Here is a 24,984-nt window from a genome sequence, read left to right as displayed (position 1 = left end):
ATCGCCACCTATTTCGATCTGATCGGCCGAGCCGTTAAAAAGTTATAAGAGGTTTACATACATACATACATACACACACACACACACATACAGCCGCACGGACACCATCGCGGGAATAGTCAGGGAAGCTTCCTGTGACCTTAAAACGTCGAGATGTGATGAAAACTCAATTTTCGCAAAACGAGGTAAAACCAATAACTTCCCGATTTTTGAAAATTTTCAATTTTCTTAGTGGGAAGTTAAAAATACAAATTATTGATACTAAAATCAAATTAATAGAAAATTTCAATATTTTTTAGATAAAAAACTAGTCAGATAAATTTTTTTACATCTTTGCTAATATATTTTTTTCCATAAAAAAATTTTTTTTATGGCATCTAATGTTTTTAGTAACTGTTACTGTTATATTAATTAAAATAGTCTATGGTATGAGGACACGGTCTTACTAATCAATACAATCTACGCCTTTGTATCAATTAAAAATATTTAGAATTAAAAATAATGGGTGAATTTATACCCGTAAAAAAAAAAAAGAATAAAAAACAATCAAAGTCTATAGTCTGTTGACGTGACTATAATTGACGTCGAGATATCTTTGTGTAAAAATGTTCTAGTATGTGCCGGTCACGTCATACTTTGTAGATAATCACTCGAATAAATTGTATGTAATGGTTAATGATACTTAGATTTTATTATTATAATATAATATATTATATTATATTACTGTTTATATATACATCACGTATTTATGAAACAATATCCGGGCCAGTGGAATTTGTTATTTAACGCTCGCCGCATTCTCTTCTCACAGGCTTAATAATTTTATCAGAGATTATTTAGCGAGATGATTAACACAGTTCGCTCCGTCTTTTTTCTTTGTCTTGCTTTTGAATCAGTATGCCAGAATATACAATATTATATATTTTATCCATATATATGCAGCACTCAGCGTGATATGACATGGAGCGATCACTTTCAGTCGTTAAGCACTCGGTATGATGCACAGAGGAAGGTTCCTAGTTTTTTATTAAAAACTAATCCGTCTTTTATTTTTTCCGTAATTAAAATCCCGGTGGCTGTAAATTCTGTGAAGAATATAATAATGGATCAAGGCATTGTGACTTAGAGTTTTTGTGTTTGGTACTGTGGAAAATTTTTTTGATAAATTGTTTTTAGATAAAATTATTGAACAAAATAATTAATTTCTTAATCCTTTCAAATAATTTTTTTTAATTTAAATTTAGTGGGTTAATTAATGATATGTTGAATTAACAAAGTCACATGTTAATTATAGTTGTTCTTTTTATTGATACGTTTTTTTTAAGTTTTGAGAGTTTGAAAAAAATTTTAAGTTCAGAATTTTTTTTAAATAATTTTAAATAAAAAATTACAAGAAATATTTTAGTATAAAAAAAAATTAATACGGGCTTTTAAAAATTTCAACATATGTTAAAACAGCATTCAGCGCGTGTCACTATATTTTCTCTATAACATAATTTGTTGATAAAAATAAAATTCTATATGAATCTTACTGAACAATATTAACAGTAGATTGACTCAAGAATAAAAAAAAAAGTACTCAGTTTATTACTATTATAAAAAAAAAATGTCGGCCTATTTAGCGTCCATTGCGATAAAGAACAAAACGTTTTACGATACTGATATTTTTCATTGATATGAGTTGAACACAAGAACTAAAGTGTAAAGTGTAGTGAGCGGAGCTACTCAGGTGGATAAAAAAGTTGTTTAGTTTTAACGTGACATTCGAACAGAAAGACCCGGAAAGTTTATGAAGCACGTTTCTGTCTAATAGAGAGTTAAGCTTAGTGCTCGAATTCTGGTGCAGGTACACTTTAGTTTTACTACCGGAATACATACAATTGTGTAAATCGAGTCATGGAGCTTGACAACACATTGTCCAGTTGGGAATTCGCTGAATACGAACCCACTAATGTTCATATCTGTGAAAAGGAGTTTCATGACTACGTCGTTGTCTACGTTGTTCGCGAAACTCCTATTGTGCGATATAAAATTTTAACTAAATCAGGTATCACGAAGCTTTTCAGTTTTTATTAACTTTTTTAAATAATTATTTATTTATTTACCAGGATAGAAAAGCATATACATACAAAGTATGCACCTACGGAGGTGTTACAGTTAATAGGTCCGAGAAAATTTAATTAACAATACAACACGGGAAAAAGAAAACTCGAAAAATTACAGTATATAATGCAACGTGGCGCTTCGTGATGAAAACTGGCAAAATTACAATTTCAAATTGTAATTATTACAGTTTTTATGAGAATCACAATATAGAATATAATATTTACATTGAAATCTCTGAAAATTAAATTCAAAAATTGAATTTAGAAAGATGTTATTTCAAACTGTAATTTTTCTAGTTTCAATTACGACGGGACCGATTTTATATTTTATACTGTAATTATTCCTGTTTTCTTTTTTCCGTGAACTTATCGTGAAAACAAGTATTAAAAGAAATTATTATTTGTTTCTTATTAATCTTATTTTTTTAATTTAAAGACTATAATTGAAGAGTTGAGTTTCAAAAGGGTATCTTTTTATTTTTGATTAATCGAGATAAAAAACTGATTATCTTCAATTATAAATATTTTTATTGAACTTTTTTAATTTAGCTATAAAGTGCTATCGGTTATGAAGCTACAATTCGATTTTCATTTAGAAATCTTTATAATTCTCAAAGTAATTAATATTTAAAAGTTCAAAAAACTGCTCTTTTGAAATACGAAAAGATACCCTTTTTAAAATCAGCTCCTCAATTATATTATTATACAATAAATAAATTTATTTATTAGAAATTTATAAATTTTTTATCAATTTAAAATTGATCATTTTCGACTTGAAGTAAAAAAGAAATTTTGATAGTATACACTGATAGAAGGATTTAGTACAGAGTACTAAATTGATTTAGTAAAAAAATTTTTATTCATTTATTTGAGAGAAACAAATATTTTGTACCCATCAATATTATTTTTTACAGCTTAATAAATGATTTCTTTATATGAACAAAGCCTTATTACATGGAAATAAATATTTAGTTCCACCAAATAATATTTAGTAACAGGTACTAAATATTTCTTTGGCAAGTATTATCGGTAGATGGGTATGCTTTAATTCCAATGTTTATGTGATACATAACCTATTCACTAACTTAGATTATTTTATTCAGCTCGATTTTGAGAGATTTATTAAACCTTTAAAAACACAGATACTCCCAATAAATATCTTCTATTTATGTCTTTTCTCAGTGGAGTTTAGTTTAAATTTTTTAATTTGTCTATTATTGATGTGTTAAAAACTTGTTTAATTTTTAATTTTATAAATGTCTCAAACGGAAAAATATAATTTAATGAGATTCTTTTCTTTATAATACATTATATTTTTACTTAAAATTATTGATTTTAAGTTAAGAAGTTAGGTTACACGCTAAAATTAGTTAAAAAATTAATTTCTGTGATACCAATAAACGATTTATTGAGTATCAATAAATCATTTGTTAAATACTACTAAATATTTATTTGGTGAAACTAAATGAGCTTTAATAAATGATTTAGTACCTATTACTAAATATTTGGTAATGAAAGGTTTGTTACTAAATCATTTAGTATCTGTTACTAAATCTTATTAAATAGAACTAAATCCTTCTATCAGTGTAGACTTAATAAAAATAAGGATTATTAAACCAATTAAAAACAAAAAATTAATGACCGTCATACCTATATTATTAATTACTTATTATATTATCGATAACGCCCAAAAACCAGTTCCAATAATTGAAATGTCCTGATAAGATTCGATAAAAGTTACTCGAAAAAATAGGACAAAATCAAGATACACAATATCAATCGCTGATAGCGTTAATGTTAATGTTAATCAATTACGTAACCGGCATACGAGGACATTTGTATGTAATCACAAATATGAATCACTTAATTGAGCCGGCACAAAATATCTAGCACGTGCGTGTACATTAAACCAATCGTATACACATCTTTATGTCTCCAGAACACGTTTTTTTTATTTATTCAACATTTTATTGTGTTGACATTTCATTTCAATCGATGCATACCCGCACATAAATATTGTCTTTATTGTTATTTTAATACTTTCTGAAAAATTAGTTCAAACGTCACTTTTTCCGCTAATTAATACCAACTTCAATTTATTGTATTAATTAGAGAGCTTAAGGCATGCGACAGTACACAAAGTGTTTATGTTTTAGTTATTAGCAAGTTTATGATTAGTTATTATCGATAAATATAAACGTCCCTTCTGATATTCACAAGTGCCGATCAATCACATGATTAATGCATCCATTTATAAAATTTATTGAGTACTTGAACTTGTCTGAGGCAATATACAAGTTGAGTAAATTATCTCAAGGCGACATTATTAATAAATTAGTTTTGTTTGTCAGCAGATTCAGACAACGAAAGCAAAGACGGATCCAGCTCCAATGAGAAGAAACACGTCAAGCTTACACAGCCTGAAAACACTATTGCTTATACGGTAAGTTTTTTTATTATTCATTTTATTTTATAAATCAGATCTTATTTAACGATAAAATTTTTGACATTTATTAAAATTTCAAAATATTCATTTAATAGTCTGCAATATTATTGACTATTATTTTTCTTCATTGTCATATTCATCGTTTTATTAATTGGTATTTCTCGTTGACCTATTTGTTCTTTGAATTTTTATGATGACCAACATAAACATTGACGAACAATGAACTATTAAAATTGAAGTGTAATTAACTAGTCAATAAATAAGTATGCTTAAAAAAAATTTTTTTTTTAAAACTAGGCTTGAAATTTTACAATAGTTTTAATTAACTTCTATCAAAAATACCAACAATTCTAGAAGTGTTACAAAAAAATCATAAAAGGCTTTTTTTAGAGAATTCAATTCCCTAAATAAAAGGTTTTTATCAATTTTTCCGTATCTCTCTTCCTTTTTCCAAAATTTGAACTTTAAGCTCAAAAATGAAGTCACAAAAATTATCGATGATTTTTAAAGAAAAAAATTTTAATTCTAGCTAAAGGATTGAAAATATGAAAAAAATATACACGGAAAAAAGTAAACTGTAATAAATAATAGTCGATTTGTAATAAATAATGATCAACTGCAAAAAATTACCATTTTAAAGAGTTAAATCGTGATTTTATTAATCACTTTGTAATATTTATCCTTTAAATGCTACATTTTATACTTTACATGGAAGAAAATACTATTTCAAACAGTAATATTCGCTGTGTGAATGTCAAAATGTTAAAGTATAATAATTAAGAATTTTGACTTTGATATTTATCATTTCGTACTTAAAAAATGATCACATGATGTGTAAGAAATATAAAATACAGTTACTAAATTTCCAATACAAGCAACGTCAATATTAACAAAGTAAAATGGTAAATTTTAAACGCAACGCTAAAAATCAAACTATAATTATTGACTTGCTTGGACTGGTAAAATTTATATTTTAACAGTAGAATTTTTACTGTTTCAAATGTTAAATTCTCCTAGATTGGGACCCCCTTCTCCTCATCCGAGTTCCCCTTCTCCTCATAGAATGGACTATATATTGAAATGGCAATTTTTACTGTTTGAAACTGTAATTTTTTAAGATGACAGAATCGTTATTTACTATAGTGACAGATACTAATCACTTATTTTCGATATTAAATTATAAATTGTGGCTTTTACACTTTCTACATTAAGTTCTGTAATATTTATATTTTTGCTATCCCGATGTCCGCTGTACTGTTTGAAACTATAAAAATTAATCGGAATTCGAGTGAATTTTACAGTTTACAAAAAGGTCCTTATGAATTTTTTCATATTTTTAACCCTTTAACCAAAATTTGAAGTTAAAACTCAAAAACAGCTAACAAGTTATTTATATAATGTAATGCATCAAAGTAATGCATAACAATGATTAAAAAAAAGTTAACGCTAACGTTAACGTTAATTTTGAGGCAACCAACATCAGAGAATATTAAATAAAGTTGGTGATTAAATTACTCTGAAGCCGATACCTTGTATGCTAATGTAATTGAAGCAAGTTTGTAAATTTGTTACTAATTTATTATGAAGCGGTTTAAATGTTGGGAGGGTTCGTTAACTAATCAACGATATGGATTATATACACGATACAATATATGGAATAAATACAATATCATCGATAACCGGCCACTAAATTGCATCTTCCCTATCTAAATTGAAATGCTTAAGTAACACAATAGTATTGTTGCAAACTGATGGAATTTCAATAATTCCAAATATTCAAGACAGATATGACGCTCAGGTACACAGATACAGGAATTCATCTAATTCCTGAAGCACTAGCACGTCATTTGAATGTCGACGATTCTCGGCACGTCAACGACAAAATTGTAAATTGTCAAGCGTGAATCAGTAACTCTGTTATATTGCTATTCTACTGATATTTTCTGTATTTTTTGTGAAGCTCGAAGATATATGAGAGGCATTTCTTCAGAACTTCGCTTCGGAATTGGGTAAAAAACGCAGAAATTTTTTAATTATTTTAGCTAAAACAAATTTGGAATTTTATATCAGCATTAAATAAAAATAAATTGAGTGTATTTTAATGACAGCTTATCAAATAATAAAAATACCATTATAAAAATTCATATAATTATAACTTAGTTTTAGCTAAATATTTAAAATAATTTATTATTTAAATTTTATTCAATACTAAATTAAATATTTCTGAATAAATGAAGAAACGTCAAATTCAAAACTTTTCTACTCTAAAGTATTTAATAAAATATAATAAATTTGTATCTAAATCAAAATTTCAACACAAATTTACTTATCAATTTTATCTTCTCTTCCGACTCTAAAATTAAATTAAAATCAAATTCAAACCCCAGTGAATCAAGTGAAGTAATTATATAATCTCGAAAACTCAATAAAGATAAAATAATGATTTTACATCTCGTGTAATGTTAGCAAAGTAAATCTTTTATGATTCACACTTGAGTATAAAGAAGAGTGAGTTAAAGTTATCTGAGCAGTCTGTCTCTCGGGGGAAATATTTCAGATTCACGTTCAGAGGTAATATTTATAAAATAGTCTCTTCTCTCTCGAGGAAGCAGAGACACCCGTCGGAAGCCCTTTGGGAGGATGTAGCAGTCTGGTCTAGTCTTTCGAGAACTCAAACTAGAACTAGAACACCTGGATTCACCAAACTGGGACAACCGGAACGGAAAGGAGTGATCTGAATGGTCATTTAGTAAGATCTGAAAATTCATCTCAACATCCAGGGTGTCCCAGTATAATTGACGGCGCGATTAGACCGGGTGAATCTCTTGAGTTAGTGGAACACTATCTGCTCTCAGCTGTATGGAAAGGAATATAGAATATGGAATATCATGCTGGATGGTCTTTGACTTGCTGCCGTGAATCGATTAATCGCCTAATGGAAGCTAACCATAACTGCAGGCTAATGGTTTATCGTCCATCATCGATACGTTCACAGAATCTGGAATACATTATCTGGGTACACAGAACGCTCCAGTCTGCATAATATCCCGGAACCACAAATGGTGATAAGTACCGGAGGAATGAACATATTCATAAAGCTTCCAATCGATAGCAATAAAAAGAGGCCAGTTTGTTGGGAATTTCCTCCCACTTTCCTTCTGGCTTTGTTCTCCAGCTTTACACCCATCAAGAACAAGCGAGAAAGATCGCCGGAAGCCGGAATAATCTATCTTTATTATATTTTTTGTTTGTTCCCTTCCCATCGGAGTTTCCAGAGAAGATCTCGAGTAGCTCTCGTCTATTCATTCCTCCGTGTGATCCAGGTGGCTTTTTATCTTATTTGTTCCTTCTATCCGGTTCCCTTTTTTACAACTCAGTATTATGTTCGTAGATTCTGCCTTTGAGACCGCATTATCCCTCGGCTTCCTGCTACATCGTTAATGGCGCTCTTTACTCTCGACTCTTCATTCTTTAATCTCAACTTTTAACTCCCATTTAATTCGGTGATCACAATCACGATCAATACACGGAAAAAAGAAAAATACAAAAATTACATTATATAACGTAACGTTGCGGTCCGTGTAAAAAACTGGAAAAATTACAGTTTCAGATTGTAATTATTACAGATTTTGTAAGAATTACAGTGTAAAATTTAAATATTACATTGAATGCTCTGAAAATTAACATTCAAAATTTTGAATTTAAAAATATGTTATTTCGAACTGTAATTTTTCTAGTTTTAAATACGATGGGACACTTACTACTATTTATAATGTAATTTTTTGATTTTTCTTTTTTCCGTGTATGACCGTCATTGCCCTGGATGTGGATCTGAGCCAGAATTAGTCTTCGACTTTGATCAAAATTAAGTTAGCCAACATCTAAAAATTTTTAGAATTTTTTTTTTATTGAAAAAATTAATTTTTGCTCGACGGGCAGAAAGCGTCAACTTTCGGCCCGCTGCGCTAGACGAAATTGCCGCTTCCTGCCTTCGTCGAGCAAAAAAATAGTATACACTCCACGGGAAATAAATAAGAAAGCCTCAGATCACATGTTTGTTGACCTCGGCTTCGCCTCGGCCAACAATTACATGTGATCTGAGACATTTCTTACTTTACTTCCCTAGGTGTGTAATATACTATTAAAAAATTTTCAAAAAAATTTCATTTGTAAAAATCTTGTAAAACTATATGTGCAATTTTTAAAAAATATTTTTTCTAATTTAATAATTAAAAAAAAAAATTAAAAACATCGGCTAACTTTAGTATTATTCGACTTTGTAATGTTTCAAAGAATCAAATTAAATAATCGACTAGCATTTCTAGCTCAATGTACAGGAGTCTGTTTTGGTTGGTTCCAATACCAATGCGTTCATCATCTGCAGCTGGTGTTCCTCTCTCCCTCCCAGCTGCCTTGAGTGCTTTCAAACAACTTAACTGGGAAATTAACTTTTCTCTTTCCCTCAATTCAACTTTATAAAGTTTTAAAGGTGTACAACGAAATAATCGATTATTTTCAAACGCCAGAAAGTTCACCGAAGAGAATATTACACTATATACGTCTACCTTCTACTTGGTATCTTCATATATATCTATACTTTTAATCTATACTAAAGCTTTCAAATATAATATAGTTAATAAAACGCTCGCTTTAAAAGGATCTGCGAAATTTATCAGCGAACGATTTTGTTGGAGGTTGGAAACAATTTTTTTTTTATTGTAAAAAAATAATCTTTGAAAGTTATTCAATTTTGTCACTTAAAATTTGGGTAATTATTTACAAGTGGGGTCAACCCATGTTAGCCCATGTTAATTTTTTTTTTTTTAAATCACATTGATCAATTTTTTTTTTAAATTGTTCGTTTTTTTATGTACTTTTCAAAAAAAATATATCAAAAACAGATAAAATAGAAATTTTATCCAAAAACATGGGAGCCAAAATTTTTTCCAACTTTTAAAAGAAAAAAAGCTATCGAAATTTTTATATTTCCTTTCACGACATTTTTTATCAAAAATGCACCATAAAAACAAGTAGAATCTAAAAAAAAAATTTTTAAATGTTAAATTTTTACTTAATTATGGCCCAAAATGGAATTAACTCCACTTGTAAATAATTACCAAAATTTTAAATAATTTATTTTAATAAAACACAATTAAAATTTTTGTAAATTTTCATTGTTTGTCCAAGTCTTATTTTGCAATTAATTCTTGCAATTTAATAAATTACCACAATTAAAAACTGCGCAGTATTAATATAACTATCAAAGCAATATTTGGTAGATATGAACGCATTCCACGAGTCAAATATAAATGAACGGCCCAAGATAATTGTCCTGTTGAGCTAGTTACCCATGCAGACAACGTTCCGCGTTGACTATTCATTATACGTGCTTAGATTCGTTAACCACGATAAAAATCTAAATAAATAAAAGGATTATTTATTATTTAATTACAATTAAACGTTAATAAAAGTAAACGCTATTACAATATTTAATTGAAAATTGGGCAATCGGAAATTTTAAAATTGCTTAATTGAATGCTTCCATTTATATTACAGAGCTACACAGATAGAAAGATTAGCTCGACTCAAGAGAAAAAATTTTTTAACAAGAAAATTCTTGGTTTAAAAAAAAAATTTCTTGCCTCAAGAATTTTTGTCTTGAATCAAATTAACCTTTCTACCTGTGTACATGATACCATACCTGATTAAGATCTGTCAGCAGACAGTAGAATCTTTTGATTTGCCCATGTAGGAGTCCCCAGAGTTGAACGACGGGGCCAAGCTTGCGCCAACACTGGGGCGTCAGGCTTGGCATCCCAGAGTTGGGCCATGACTGGGGAACTCAGCCTTGGCCGTTCCTTTGGTGAACCAGACTTGGGCCAAAGCTGGGTTAACTAGCCTCGGCCGTCCAATGGCGCGCCAGTCTTGGACCAAGACTGGCTCACCTAGCTCTGGCCATTTGATGGTACGTCAGACTTGGGCCAAGAATGGGTTACCTAGTCTTGGCCATTCAATGGAAAATCTAAAGTTAAATAATCATTAAGTAATATAATTTTTAACAGTAAATATTCTTTGTTTAGCGAATATTTATTATAGCTAATGCTACAATCGAAAATTTATTATTTAACAAAAACAATTACATATGTATCATCACGATTGATATGGTATTAAAAAAATTGAAATATAATAATTTACAGTTGAATTTTTAATGTTGATAATTTTAAACATTAAAATTTATAATAAAATATTAAAAATGTACAGAACGATTTACAAAGTCTAAAGTAATATGAGAAATTGACTTTTGCATTTTTTTTACCTAATAAACATTTGTAAAAAATAGTTAATTTTCATCAAAACACAATATTAAATATCCTAAGTTATATAAATAAACCGTCACCTTATAGATTTAGTTTATGAGAATGATGTATTTCAACATATCGGTCGTACGGTGGTGTAGGGGTTAGTTATCGGTCTGGCAAGCGCGCGGCTCGGGTTCGAATCTCGGTTAGGACTGATGCGAATTTCACTTTATTTCTTTACTTTGCGAAAATTAGGTTTAAATTAAGAGTAAAGCAGTCTGAATTTGCGTTAGCTTTACATCAGAAATAAAATTAAAAAAATTTTTGAAAATTAACTATGGCTCAGCCCTGGCAACCAAGCTGGGCCCGGTCATGGCAACCAACCGTGGCCCCATGTTATCATTCCAGACTTCGACCAAGGCTGGGCCAACTCTGGCTTACAAGCTTGGGCCAGAGTTTCACAGAGTTGGGACAAGCCTGGGCCCGTTGTTCTTTCCTATATGGGTGATAACCCGGTCTTGAGTAAAAGTGAAAATGCTTTTATTTCTTCAGCGACCGAGAATACTAATAAGCGTTAAATAGAGACTGTTTTCCAATGGGCACGTAGTCACGGTTGATCGTACCAGCTTACCAAATGGCTGATAAAAGCCCAAAGGCTTTATAAAGTAACATTAACTAGCGACCCGTGAAATTACGTTGCCTGCGCTACGTAATATTTACGAGTAGATAGAGAGGATCTATCGAAAATACTATTATTTTGCATAGATTGCACACGTACCTATAACTCTTGGTAGTAAAATTGTTGGCATTAAAACTTAAACTTACTCTCCATCTCACACCGTTCATCTTGTCGCTTGATAATCCACTTAACTACTTTTTATCCGGCATTTACCGATAGTAGATATATTTATCTATACACAGAAAAAAAAATTAACTTGATTCAAGAGAAAATTTCTTGAATCAAGAAAATAATTTTATTATTTTGAATCAAGACAAAAAATTCTTGAATTAAGTAAAATTTACTTAAATCAAGAAGAATTTCTTAGTTTAAGAATTTTTCTATTCAAATCAAAAAGATGTTCTTCAAAATTATTTATATTACTTAATTCAAGTTAATTTTTTTTTTCTGTGTAAATATTCTTTTAAAAGTTTGTGTAAATTTATTATTAATGATTTAACACTAAATACTTCTAAATAATTCACCCAATTTGTAAAACAAATTTTTAAAACACACTGAACGACGGTATTGCATAAAATGAACTTGGCCTCAGTTTATTCACGAGTATCATTGACATTCATGATTCATGTGAAATTATTCACCTCAACTTATCCTCTCAATTATCATCTTGCATAATAATCCCATTTATTATACAACGTATTTATTATAATATCAATCTAAATTTTTTGACACAATTTATTGCCTAAAAAAAATTTTTTTTTTAATTATTTTATTTTTTTTACTATTACTAATTGAAATATTTATTACAGGTGGGTAACAGAGATACACTGACGTCTGTAGCAGCAAGATTTGACACCACACCGTCAGAATTGAGCAAACTAAATCGACTTGGCAGCACTTTTATTTACCCTGGCCAGCAGCTTTGGGTGCCGATAAAAGGCGAAGCTCGGTTGGGCGGCGATGGAGCTACCCTGGATGCTCCCAGTCCTGATCCTGGTCATGATCATGACTCACAAGATGATTTGCCGCCTGAAGAAAAGGGTAATTTAATTATATGTAGATTAGATTATTAATTAATAATTAGAATTTTAATAAATACGTTGCTAAAATTGACGAAAATTAAATTAGCAGATATCTGACAATTTTTAGGATTTTTTTTTATTAAAAAAATTATTAAAAGAAAAATTCAGCATTCAGATAATTTAAAAAACTATAAGTGCAATTTTTTATAAATATTTTTTTCAAATTTAATTAATCAAAAAAATTTTTAAATGTCTTCTAATTTCATAGGAATTATTTTCGAAGATATTAGATAATTTTTGTAACAAATAAATTATGGCAAAAAAAAATTTGACGTAAAAATTTTAATAAGTTAAAAATGTAATTTTTTAAATAGGTTTTTTTTTTTAATTTGTTTATTAAAAAAAAAAAATTAAAAATTAATCAAGTTTCTGCTAACTTTAATTTAAGGATCATTTAAAAGTGAATTTGATAAAAAATAATGTGGAACGATTTAAACATTAAAATATATTTTTTTTCAGAATTATTGGATAACTTACGGCCTGTTTCACCAAAACCAGGTCACATGGAACGAGTTAAAACCCCGCTTGACAGTGGTAATGCAGCAGCTATGGATGAGGATGAACCAGCCTACCGAGAGAGATTTTTGAAGATCAACGTTCGTCATATCACTGATGGACAGGTAGTGTTTCATACAAACTAAAAGCTTTTTCACGTTTATGAATATTAAAATTTGCTATAAAATTCCATTAAAAGAAAATAACTATAATGATAAATTGATCTCTTACCAGGGTGTAGTCGGGGGTGTTTTATTGGTGACACCAAATGCCGTAATGTTTGATCCAAATGTGTCAGACCCGTTGGTTATAGAGCACGGAGCAGAATCGTACGGTGTGATTGCGCCAATGGAGTTCGTAGTTAACGCTGCGATTTACTACGATATTGCCCACATGCGGGTCAGCCATACAGACGCCATGAGTTCGGACAAGAAGCCGGAGATTTATTACATGAAGAAGCCAGAGAGAAGTGATGCCCGGAAGTGTTTATCGCCCGGCAAGGATGATAACTTTTCGGAACTTGCCGGTGACGACAATGAAAGCGTTTGTAGCTGCGCTGAAAGAGAAGGCGACGCCTTTCCAAAGGCCTTTGAACGAGACCTTGTCACTCCTACTAATTTACAGAGCGTACGTTAATTTATCAGCATAATTATACTGTAATAGTAATAATTTTAATTAATTTCTGCTGTTGTATAACGGTACAAGTTAGAAGCCACGATTAAACTTTGGCAAAGCCCGAGTTTTAGTTTTAATTTCAGTAGTAGTAATTGTAAGATCGGCGAGGTGATGAATAATTAATGTTCAATTGTAGGACGAGGGAGCTACTTCTGGAAAAGATAAAGATAAGGATAAAGACAAAGACAGAGAAGATAAAGATAAAGATAAAGATAAATTGGATGAGACCGCTGAGAAAGATCTTTGTGTCGGACAATCCAGTAGGACACTCGAGGAACGCAGGCGTTCCATGCTGGATCATCACTGGGCCGTTCCGAGCAAAGACAGATGCTCATTTTCTGTCGACGACGAGCAACAGGACTCTATTAATTCTGATAAAGTAATTTTACATCTCTATTACATGGAAAATTTTCGTTAGGTTAAATTTATTCATATTTAATCAATGTAAGAAAGTTTAATTACAAATAGTTTTTGTATATTTTCATGTGTAATTGTTAGTATAATTAATTGGAATTTATCTTGCATTGTTTATTGAAATAGTTTTTCAATTAATTATGATAGACAGCTAAATGTTATGGTTTTGAGTAGTGACCTTTGAGGTCAGAATATCTGAGCTATTAAATTCATGATTGGTTCATTAGTAACAGTGGCCATGTTTGAAACAACTGTAGGGAAATTCAATAGAATTAATTTACAACTGACTATTAAATTCAGAGAGCTTCAAGCATCAAGTAAAGCCTGTCTCGAACAACTAGATAGTTAGATTTGTAGAAATTTACTGGATATAAATGTTTTGATATATTAATACATATAAAATAATTTTATAAGAAGATATAATAATAATAATAATAATAATAATAATAATAATAATAAAATTGAAATGTTTTAAAAATATTTATTATTATTATTATTTTTTTTTTTTAATTTTCTTTAGGCCGTTAGAGGATTTTATTCTACGGCCTCTTCAATAAATTTACATAACATTATTATTATTTTTAATATTTATTTTTTCTAAAGACTGGTTTTATAATACTTTATATTTTTAGTTTATTGGCTGTCCAGTCTAATACAACAATTTTTTTCTCTAATTTTTCGTAATATTGTTAGTCTGTATTTCCCTCCAGACATAAACAAATTATCCTCAATCCATCTCAACCAAAAGATCCAAGTTGGAGTCTTGGTCTGGGCCGTCCGAATTATTTTTTCAGTCAAATATATCTTTAATGAAAAATTTAGAGATGAATTGAGGATAATTTGTTTATGTCTGGAGAGAAATACAAGCTAACAATATTACGAAAAATTCGAGAAAAAAATTGTTGTATTAGACTGGACAGCCAATAAACTAAAAATATAAATTATTATTATTATTAATAGTGTAAAATTAAAAAAAAATTATAATAATAAAATTATTTAAAATTATTCTAGAGCCAACCGGAGCCAGCAAAGCCAATTGCAATTCCTGAGGGTGAAGACGGATCTCTAGTCAAATTGTCATGCTATGATTCTGGTATCGACATACGTGAACCTAATCCTCCCCTTCCCGTAGTACAACCCATCCCTTCAAAAAAAAAATATTCGGACGCGGACATAGTTTTATCTACAGATTGGGTGCCGCCAATAACGATCGCACCTACCAACGTCTCATCCGGGAGCGCATTGGACGTCCTGTCAGTGGTGAACGGCGGCGGGAGAAAGAAGGCCAGCTCCGTTTCCTTCAGCTTGGACAGTAACGCCGAGGAACAGGAGAAAGATGAGGAGCACAAAGATGATGACAAACAAGAGACTCGCAGAAATAAGGTACTTGCTTAATTATTTAATTTTTCTCTTTTTCAATAACAAGTGTCTTGACTCTCAACTTTTACAGATGCTCAAGAGGCTGTCATATCCATTGTCCTGGATGGAGGGTCTTACCGGCGACAGCAAAGATGAAGAAAATAAAACCGTACCTGAAAAAGTACCAAGCCTCCCCAACAGCGCTGATAGTCACCACTCATCGGTATTCAGTAAAGTATTCTCAAGGTGAGTTACCCATTTGCTAATTACCCCAATTAATTATTTTAATCCTCAACTAACAACTCTGACAATGAGTATTGACGTTTATAATTAATAATTAACTTTTCGAAATTTTAATTAAAGTACTGCTAAAGTTAAGCAGAAGTTATTTGTACTTGGCATATTTAATAGATATTTTTGATGCATATGTTTCATGAGAGACTCAGAGAACTTCAATTGGTCGAGATTTGTCAAAATTAAAGCACTGAGTCACTCGTCTAAGCTTATGAATCGATAAATATTTTTTATAACTACTGCTTTAAATGTTTAAAAAATAAAAATTAAATCTCTAAAGACTACCTGAAGAATTTCTGTCAAAAAATAATTTATCAACTTTTAAAGCAGAAGTTATAAAAAAGTTTTTGTTGCATAATAAATTTTTGAAATTTGCTTCGAGTTATTTAATTATTTGTTTAGATCTCGTTTGGTTTATCAAAGCTCCATATTTTTTTTTCTGAAAATAAATCAGCGGCTTTGGCAAAAAATTTTAATCGTTATTATTAATTAGATAAAAAAGCTATAGAAGAATGTTGTTTATTAAAAGTAACTTACTGCTGATAGAAAATCAATAAATGTATTTAATTTAATTTAAACAAACTAAATACATTTATTACCAATGAATAGCTGAGCTTATCGCATTAATTAATACTAAATAATAATGATTTAGGTTTATTAAAGGACAATAGAGTGTAAGCTCATTGGGGCATATTAACTGGCGAGATTGATAAGCCGATCATGAGATTTATCAATTAATTAATCTTGTTATAAAACTAAAACTGTTTATATTAATAATAATATTATTTTTTATGATTAAGTATTTTGAATTGATTGCTCGCCGTTTAAAATGCATACTAACAATAAACTAACAATGATAAATTTGTAATGGTGCCGGTGGATAATGTAAAGCTCGCCGATCAACCTGGTGAGTGACTTTAGCTCGGGGCTATTTGCTAAAACACCAAGCGAAGAGAGCGGCGGAGGCGGTAGGCCTGGAGGTACTCCTCCACTTACCGCCTCTTCACTCTCCCAGGAGTCTACCAATTCGCAATTTTCGCCAGGCCCCGCAAGTTTCATTGGGTGAGTCTGGTCCTGATTCATCAAGTCCACGACGTTATCCAATGACCTTAACGCTTATCTTCATTTTATTCGATTTAATTGTTGAACTCAATGTTCTATTGTTTCATTTTATTTTTTTTTAATTATTCGTAGTTCGGCTCCTGCTAGTCTGGCCATTTAATTTTTATTTTATAAAACAGACTAAATACAAACATATATAAAAAATGAAAATAAAATAAAACAATAATAATTCATAATACTAAACTGCTTTACTCGTAATTAAATTCCTGAATTATGTATGTAATTGTTGTCCTTGTCGATCACTGACCACTGGTCCTCTAGCTTTTAGGTCGGTTATCTCCAGCGTTATCTTGATGTTCAAGATTCGCCTACAGCTTACAAGCAACAACAGAACACTAAAAAAAACCATCACATTTAACAAAATAATTTATTATTATTCTAATTTTTTTTTTATTTTAGGCCATTAATAATAATAATAATAATAATAAAATTATAAAAATTTTTTTATGTGATTATTGTTATCGATATTATTAAAAGAATAAGAAAAATTTTGTCTCCAGGATAGTCATATGATAAAATCGGGTTTTTTAAGTGAAATTTAGTGTCATTGCAAAGGTCTTGACTTGAATTTGTGTCTCTTCCAAGGTTTCATATCATTCTCACTGATATTTAATTTATTATGATAAGTATTTAGGCTGCATTCGAAAATACTCTATCAGATAGACACATAATTAAGAAATGACCTTGTATCTTGTAAACTATTGATATTTTTAAAGATATAAGCTCACTTCAATATTACACTTATCGATATCTTTCATTTAAGTACCCACATCAATTTTTCATATATTTATATGTATTATATATATGTATATATGAAAAATATATCAAAATACATGTGGGTACTCAAATGAAAGCTCTTGATGAGTGTAACATCGGGATGAGCTTATATCTTTAAAAACATCAATAGTTAAGAAAGTACGGTGCAATTTAACAAAAGTCATTATTTAATAAAGCAAAATTTTATTTATTTATAGTTCACAAGTCACGGCAGTCACATAGTGACTGCAAGGTTGCTAGTTATTATCATTACTATTTTAGGCCATTAATAAAAATAATTAATATTTTTTTAAAAATTTCAATATGATTATTATTATTATTATTATTATTATTATTATTAATATTATTATTATTATTATTAAAAAATAGCTGATGCATCTATTGAATGTAAATTTCCTGCTCAATGCTGTTGTTCTTACTGTTATTATATTAATCTGCATACTATCTGTTTCTCTCTCTCTCTCTCTCAATCTGTAAATCTCTATATGTATACACACTCATTAGTTAAGCAATGTAAACTAAAGACTAAACTATTGTAATTACTTTACAGGCGTTCCTCGGTGGGTACCTTCATTCGGCAGCAGCCTTTGACCTCGTCAGGCAGCAGCAGCGTCGACAGCACCCGGGGAAATAAAACTTCAACGGCACCCCCTAGATTGGATTATCGCAGCATGGTTTCCGTCGACGATATGCCAGAACTATTTGTTAGCTTTGACAGTAAGCAATTCTACCAGCGAACATTATTACCTTACCTAATTTAATATTAAATATTATTTCATTATAATTAAACCAGCAAAGCTATTGCGGCAGTACTTATACTTTTAAACTCGCAAATTTGCAGCTATCAATTTATAATTACAATAATAGAAACTAATTTTAAATTAATACTTACAATTGCTGATTGTACATTTGACGCATTGCCTTGTTAATTGACAATTAATTTACTAAACTTTGCTGGTATTTTTTTTCAATTTAAACTCCTAGGTGGATTTCTTCCCTGATACTGTCGCAGTGGCTCCAGATCTTACATCGTTATCTATAAACATTTAAAAAGAATTTATTGAACAATAACAGTCATACTAATGCAGTAATATTCATCTATTTCTTTTTATCCTCTAGTCCAAGCACCTAATTATCCCGAACTTGAAGGTCTCGGTAGGTTCATACTGTATTAGCTTACTTTCTTCTTCTTCTTCTCTTCTTCTAAATCTCTTCCTTCTTCTTCAACTGTCTCCTGTAATCTAAAATAAAAAATTCTCCAGTTTTAAATCCAATTACTTTATTAATTAAAATTAATTTTGGCTTAATAAAATAATTCTTTATTATAATTTTTTTTATTAAAACTTTGTAAATTATTTATAAAAAATAATTATTAAAATTGTAAAAAAAAAAAAAAAATAAGCCATCCAATTTAAAGCACAAATGTTCTAAAAAAAAAAATTATCTTTCATGCACTCTTGCTCATATCATTATCACGCTTTTTGTGCTTCCCTGAAGAAATAATTTAATTAAAGCTCACCTAAAGCTTTACATTTATTTTCTGTCGCGAACCCTGCAATCATTTCTCAGCTTTCTCATAAATATTAATATTAAATAATAAAAAATAAATTGCCCAAAAAATCTGTCAGACTTAATAAATTTCTCCGTGCAGTCACAGCGAATCCTAAGCATGCGTCAAGTGTTGATACTACTAAGCTTTGTGAAAACTTTTGAATGGTGTGAAATTTACCTGTAATAACAATCTATTTCATTTAATTAAAAATAAAAAATAAAACTACTAATAAATAATTACCAAGTAACTAACAAATTACTCACTTTTACTTGTAAATACTGTATCTTAAGAATTAAGTCACTAATAAATAATTTTGTATGACAGAACTGATCCCAAGACCTGCGCGAAGCTGCGAGGACCCGCCATTGTACCTGAGATTACGAACTGGCAGGCCAAAGGACAAGAAGATACCCCGTTCCACCCCTATAATGAGCTACGGGAAGAAAAAACTCCGACCTGAGTACTGGTTCAGTGTGCCACGCAACAGGTGAAATTATATTTATTTCTCAAATGTGTTACATACATTTATTATTGCATTATTTTATTTTTTTTTGCATATCTTATTGAGATAAATCAATTTATTTAATATATTACACAATATTGAATTTTCATTGATGCGACGGAAAATGATTGTTATCTTATTTGGATCTCTGCACAGAAAAAAAATTAACTTGAATCAGGGAAATAATTTTGAAGAATTTCATCTTCTTGATTTGAGTAGAAAAATTTTTAAACTAAGAAATTTTTCTTGGTTTAAGGAAGGAAGTCTATATAAAATTTTCAAAAAATCAATTTTTTTTTCGATAATCTGAAAATATAATATGTTGAGCGTGTACTAACGAGAGGAAAAAATAAAATCTTGAATATTGACGAAGTTATAGCTAATATAATGGAGCGGGCCGGAGTGCGTATTGTAGTGCGTACTATAATTTTAAACGCGTTTATCTCGAAACTGTATTTTGAGAAACTGCTCGTATTTTAACTCAAAAAGTTATTGATGATTTGTTTGAAATTTGGTGAGGCCTTTCTCTATATTACTATCGGAAGGATAAACCTAAAATTTCAAATATTTTGCGTTGATAAAATACTTTTTTGAGGTCAAAAATGTCAAAAAAAATAGCCCCAAATTCTGACTTTTCTTCAAAGGATTATTTTATATTGAGTTTTATACTTTTTTTTTTTTTTATTTTAAAGGTCTATCCTTTCCGTTAATATGTTCTAAAAAGAAAACACTTAAATTTTTTTTCAAATCAATAGTTAATGAGTGATAAATAGATCAGTTTGGGACCTCGCGTCAGAGGCAGTAAGCAAAAAATTATCCTGAGCCGCCGTTTTGAAAGGAAAAAAAATTAAAATTACTTTTGTACTCTAGAAAGGTTTAATAAAGTTGTGTTAAAGTTTAAAAACAATAAAATTATTTTATCATCTTTAAAAATATTTTTAAAAAATGACCGATTTCGAGGCTTTTACATGGACTTCCCCTCTTAAGTAAATTTTATTTAATTCAAGAATTTTTCGTCCTGATTCAAGTTAATTTTTTTTTTCAAAAATAACCGGAATAACAGAGAATAACCGGAAAAAGAAAGCATCTGGAGATAAATCTGTCTACGTAATTTTATTTATCACTCGATTATTTATTTTAAAATAATCTATTGTCTTCTCGACATTTTTATTATTTAAATTACTGTGTTGTCTATTATACTGTAAATATTTATAATTAATTTATTTTTTACAGAAACCAGTGCAAGAGTTTTTAAATTTAATTACATTTATAATTGTAATTGTTGTGGCAGATAACTGAGAGATAACGAGAATAATAAGTACATAAATGATAAAAAAATTAAGAAGAATAGATAGAGATAATAATTTGCGACAAAATGGCTACTATTTTGTGAGAATACGACGTCCAAGTGGTGCTCAAGATAAACTTCCATTATCAAAATTACATCACATTGTTTTTACATTAAATTAAGATATATACTTCCCGATTTGACTTATACAAAGTGAATACGACCGAAAATAATAATTCATTAATTGATGCGTAGATTTTCCGTATTTATTTATTCAATACCATCTGATTAATTAAAACCGGGCTTATCATATTGGAATATTTTTAATAAAACAAACGATAAAGCTGTAATGTTTTTAATCAGATAATCACCAACCAGCCAATAATATTTATATTTATATTTACATTTCTTCTCTAAATAAGTAAATATAATCTAAAATAATAATTATAAAAGTTCCAAGCAGTCATGTGATTAAACACATGCTTTTCCACGTGACTTACCTACAGTTGTGATAAAATAAATATCTACATTATAACATACATTGTATAATTGTGTAATTACATTTGTAATATACTGTAGAGTACGTAACGCCTACGTGAGTTTATTGCGACGCTGACATTTTGACAAAAAATTTTAATTTTCTTCTTTGTGAATTTACAATCCAATATTAATATTCTTCGAAAATTAATATTTAATTAAATATTATTATCTGTTATCTCACAGTTGATCTCATTGAAAACAACGTTACTTAATTATTTATTTTTATTTTAAAATTAAAAATTTTTTATCAGTAGCAACACAAGTGTATTTAAATATAATTATTATCGCATCGGAATTGATATTTTAAATTACCGAGATGGACAGGGTAACAACTGCTGTTAGTAAAGTGATTGATTTATTTAATTTACCTTATCTGGTAGGCCTGGGAAACCGAGCGCTACCATTTATAAGCCAGAGGTACAGGTTTAGATTATTAATAGACCAAATAATTAGTCATTAGTCATAAGTCATAATAATTATCATTAGTCATTTCTTCTTTATAAAATTAATTGTTATCTTTTTTTATAGAGTCGACGACTTGTACCGATTCATTCACGTGTGGGTGCCAAGTCTGTACGGAGAACTAGACGAAAACTACTGGATCGAACGAGGATACATTCTTTTCGAAACCGATACAGATCTGTCCCCTGAAGTGTCGCCGCAGGAAGGCGAACCCGGTGAATCAGCCGAAGAAAATAAAGAGGCACGTGATGGCGATGAGATAACTGATCTGACTCGTGAGTCATGGGAGGTGAGTTGATAAATGTTTGGCTCTCAGACAAAATTCTACTGTCTATTTAATGATAAGACTATCTGAGCAATTGATCAATTGATTAATATATTTATTGATAATTAATTAACCATAAATGAACTGAGTATGATTGGTATGTAATAACGTAGCTGATCAAGGCTCCGTACGTAAAGCTCTACAGTATACTGAAGACTTCAAGCACGTCTGCGGAAGAACAGCCCCAGGACCCAGAGGTACCCCAGTACTCTTAATCTCGAACGTCTTTGAGATAAATGTCACACTCAGACACTGAGCCCAGGATATGCACTTGTCGTTGTCCGTGCCTAGTCTTGTTCTGTTATTTCTTATTACTTTTTGTTTATTTACTTAAAAAAAAAAAAAGAAAACACAAAACAATCACACTGGCAACAACATTAAAAATACCTGTCGCTGACGTACATCGCGGACAATTGAATTTATCAAGCTTGTCTCAGTAAATAGAGAGCTTATACTTGAGGTAGTTTGGTCGTTTTAATGGTATTGCAATTTAAAGACATTTAAAAATTTTTTTAATTATTTATTTATTAAATAAAAAAAATTTTTAAGTGTCTGCTGAGTTTTAAATTATTTAAATTTTAATTTAAATATTTAGTAACAATAATTATTTATAAAATACTTCATTAATAGAGCCAAAATTTTTCCCGCAATTTTAAAATATGTAGATCAAATTTTTTATATTACGGCGAAAATATTAGTCCTAGAAAAATTTTATTTTATAAAAAAAAATGTTTCTTATAATTTCTTCGGTGTAATTACAAAATTAAGATTCATAAGAAAAGGTTCAAATTTTGTTTTGTGATAATTAAGAATCTTACTTTTAAAATTACGGTGAAATTATTCATCTTAAAAAGAAAACAAGTCATTTTTTTTCATAAAATTAAATTTTCAACAACTTGTGTTTGAAAAACATTTTTTTAGGACCAATATTTTCACCGTAATATCAAAAATTAAATCTAGTTATTTTGAGTTTGTGAAAAAAAAATCTTGATAAGTGATAAATTAAAATGTTTTTGACATTTGCTGCTACCAAACTACCTTAATAATTTCTATTAACACAACGGATGTCTAATCGTTAATTTGTCGACATTTGTGTCAATACAATCCGTCCCAACATACTCACCGCGAAACTTACTACATTATTAAAATTCCAACTATTTACCTACTTGACTCACTACTCCTGTCTTTCTTCTTTATAATCTTGATCGAAGAACTTAAACAGCTGGTAAACTTAAAACATGAATGTTGGTGATAAAGAACCAGCTTAAAATTGAGTCTTGGAACGGTTCCAGGGCATGAAATTCTCTTTATTATCTCTTAATTCAATTAGAGGCTATTTATTCTTATAATGAAGCAAAACTCGAGAAGTAAATAATATTAATCGATAAAAATAATCAGCCCTCGACTTCCGAGTGCGGAAGCTGTCACTTAGGCCAATAAACTTATAATTAATATTTAAATAAATTTTAGAGTAGTTAAATAATTAAATTTTATTATTTCTTAAATATTTATTCATTAATAATAAATCCAAGGCCGAGTTACTGTGCAGCTTGGAATTTGGCGTCCAGCCAATATTCTTCTTGAAGATAGACTGTATTTATATCCCGTGTAATGGACACATTTGGTTGATATTCATCTCGAGTATGAGTGTGCGTTGCAATTGTTAATAAAAATCCAGTCTAGTCTAAATTTTTATTTAATTCAAATTACAATTGCAGAAGCATACAAATGTCTTCACGCAGTCCGATGTTATTAACTTGATAAATTAATTGTAACTAATTCATACCAATATATGATACGCAATAGCGATATTAACATTTCAGTATTACCGTTAATTCAGCATTATATTGTGTAATATACTTCGAGTAAACTTTATGTCACGTTTGTTGATTACAACTACACAGACTGCCCTCGCAATTACTATTACTAGTACTAATAACGATATTAACTCTAATACTTAGAGATACAAGTACGGCAATCAATAATATGACACTTTGATCATACTTGAAAGTCGAGTACGTGCACTCCAGCACGTCACTGTCTCATAAACATGTAAATTACACTTAGCTTCAATAAGCATCGTCTCTATTTCATTGGGAAAAACTCGGAAAATTCAAATAATAAAACTACTATCCATCTTATTTCTTACATTTATTATAATTAAATAACATGCATAATTTATTTAAGGATTTATCCAAATAAATCGAGTATTAAGTGGAAACTTTTGCTTGTAATTTATATGCATGACGCGGTTTGCGCTATTTTTATTCACAATTCTAAGGATATTTTCGTTAAACTTTTTTTTTTTAACTGGCTTCAACATTTTAAAGCGCTAAAAATTATTTTAAATAATTCGCCGTTGATCAATTATGCTATAAATATGCCTAACTTGCGTACTTAAATATGTCCAATATGGCCGCCGCTGATTGTTCCCATATTTAGAACTCTTTTCGTTATTGCAAACAAACCGGCAATAATTTAATGATGATTTTTTGTCAGGACCTTTATTTTGGCCCTAAAAATTAAATAAAATCATAATTAAACTTTTTAATTAAGTTTTTTTGCGCT

At 29.6% G+C, this 24,984-nt stretch overlaps 1 protein-coding gene and 1 long non-coding RNA gene across 23 annotated transcripts in view; one reads left to right on the top strand and one right to left on the bottom strand.

The window, feature by feature from the left end:
• The window catches only part of LOC123273186 (TLD domain-containing protein 2), a 106,004-nt gene that overhangs the window by 69,301 nt on the left and 11,719 nt on the right, over positions 1–24,984 (top strand). For 8 of the 21 annotated variants that reach the window (XM_044740491.1, XM_044740490.1, XM_044740495.1 and 5 more), the window contains 13 exons: positions 4,457–4,548; positions 12,339–12,570; positions 13,071–13,231; positions 13,341–13,733; positions 13,918–14,160; positions 15,207–15,578; positions 15,646–15,800; positions 16,740–16,910; positions 18,298–18,464; positions 18,867–18,902; positions 19,624–19,786; positions 22,158–22,380; positions 22,530–22,613. In XM_044740491.1, coding sequence (XP_044596426.1) covers positions 4,457–4,548; positions 12,339–12,570; positions 13,071–13,231; positions 13,341–13,733; positions 13,918–14,160; positions 15,207–15,578; positions 15,646–15,800; positions 16,740–16,910; positions 18,298–18,464; positions 18,867–18,902; positions 19,624–19,786; positions 22,158–22,380; positions 22,530–22,613 — 2,492 coding nt within the window. Of the gene's footprint in view, positions 1–1,580; positions 2,048–4,456; positions 4,549–12,338; positions 12,571–13,070; positions 13,232–13,340; positions 13,734–13,917; positions 14,161–15,206; positions 15,579–15,645; positions 15,801–16,739; positions 16,911–18,297; positions 18,465–18,866; positions 18,903–19,623; positions 19,787–21,887; positions 22,047–22,157; positions 22,381–22,529; positions 22,614–24,984 lie in introns of those variants that run through there. The other 13 variants (XM_044740496.1, XM_044740489.1, XM_044740480.1 and 10 more) reach the window with 10 other exon arrangements.
• Positions 18,407–19,653, bottom strand: LOC123273285. Of its 2 annotated transcripts, XR_006511287.1 has the most exons (5): positions 19,563–19,653; positions 19,267–19,476; positions 18,876–18,988; positions 18,640–18,783; positions 18,407–18,499 (listed from the first exon to the last, which is right to left on the bottom strand). It is a non-coding gene; the product is annotated as an uncharacterized LOC123273285 (long non-coding RNA). The 2 variants fall into 2 exon arrangements; XR_006511286.1 differs by lacking the exon at positions 19,563–19,653 and having other exon boundaries at positions 19,267–19,527.

The sequence above is a fragment of the Cotesia glomerata genome, linkage group LG10 (genome assembly GCF_020080835.1).
Source record: "Cotesia glomerata isolate CgM1 linkage group LG10, MPM_Cglom_v2.3, whole genome shotgun sequence".
Classification (NCBI taxonomy): domain Eukaryota; kingdom Metazoa; phylum Arthropoda; class Insecta; order Hymenoptera; family Braconidae; genus Cotesia; species Cotesia glomerata.
This window is presented reverse-complemented; position numbering and strand designations above follow the sequence as displayed.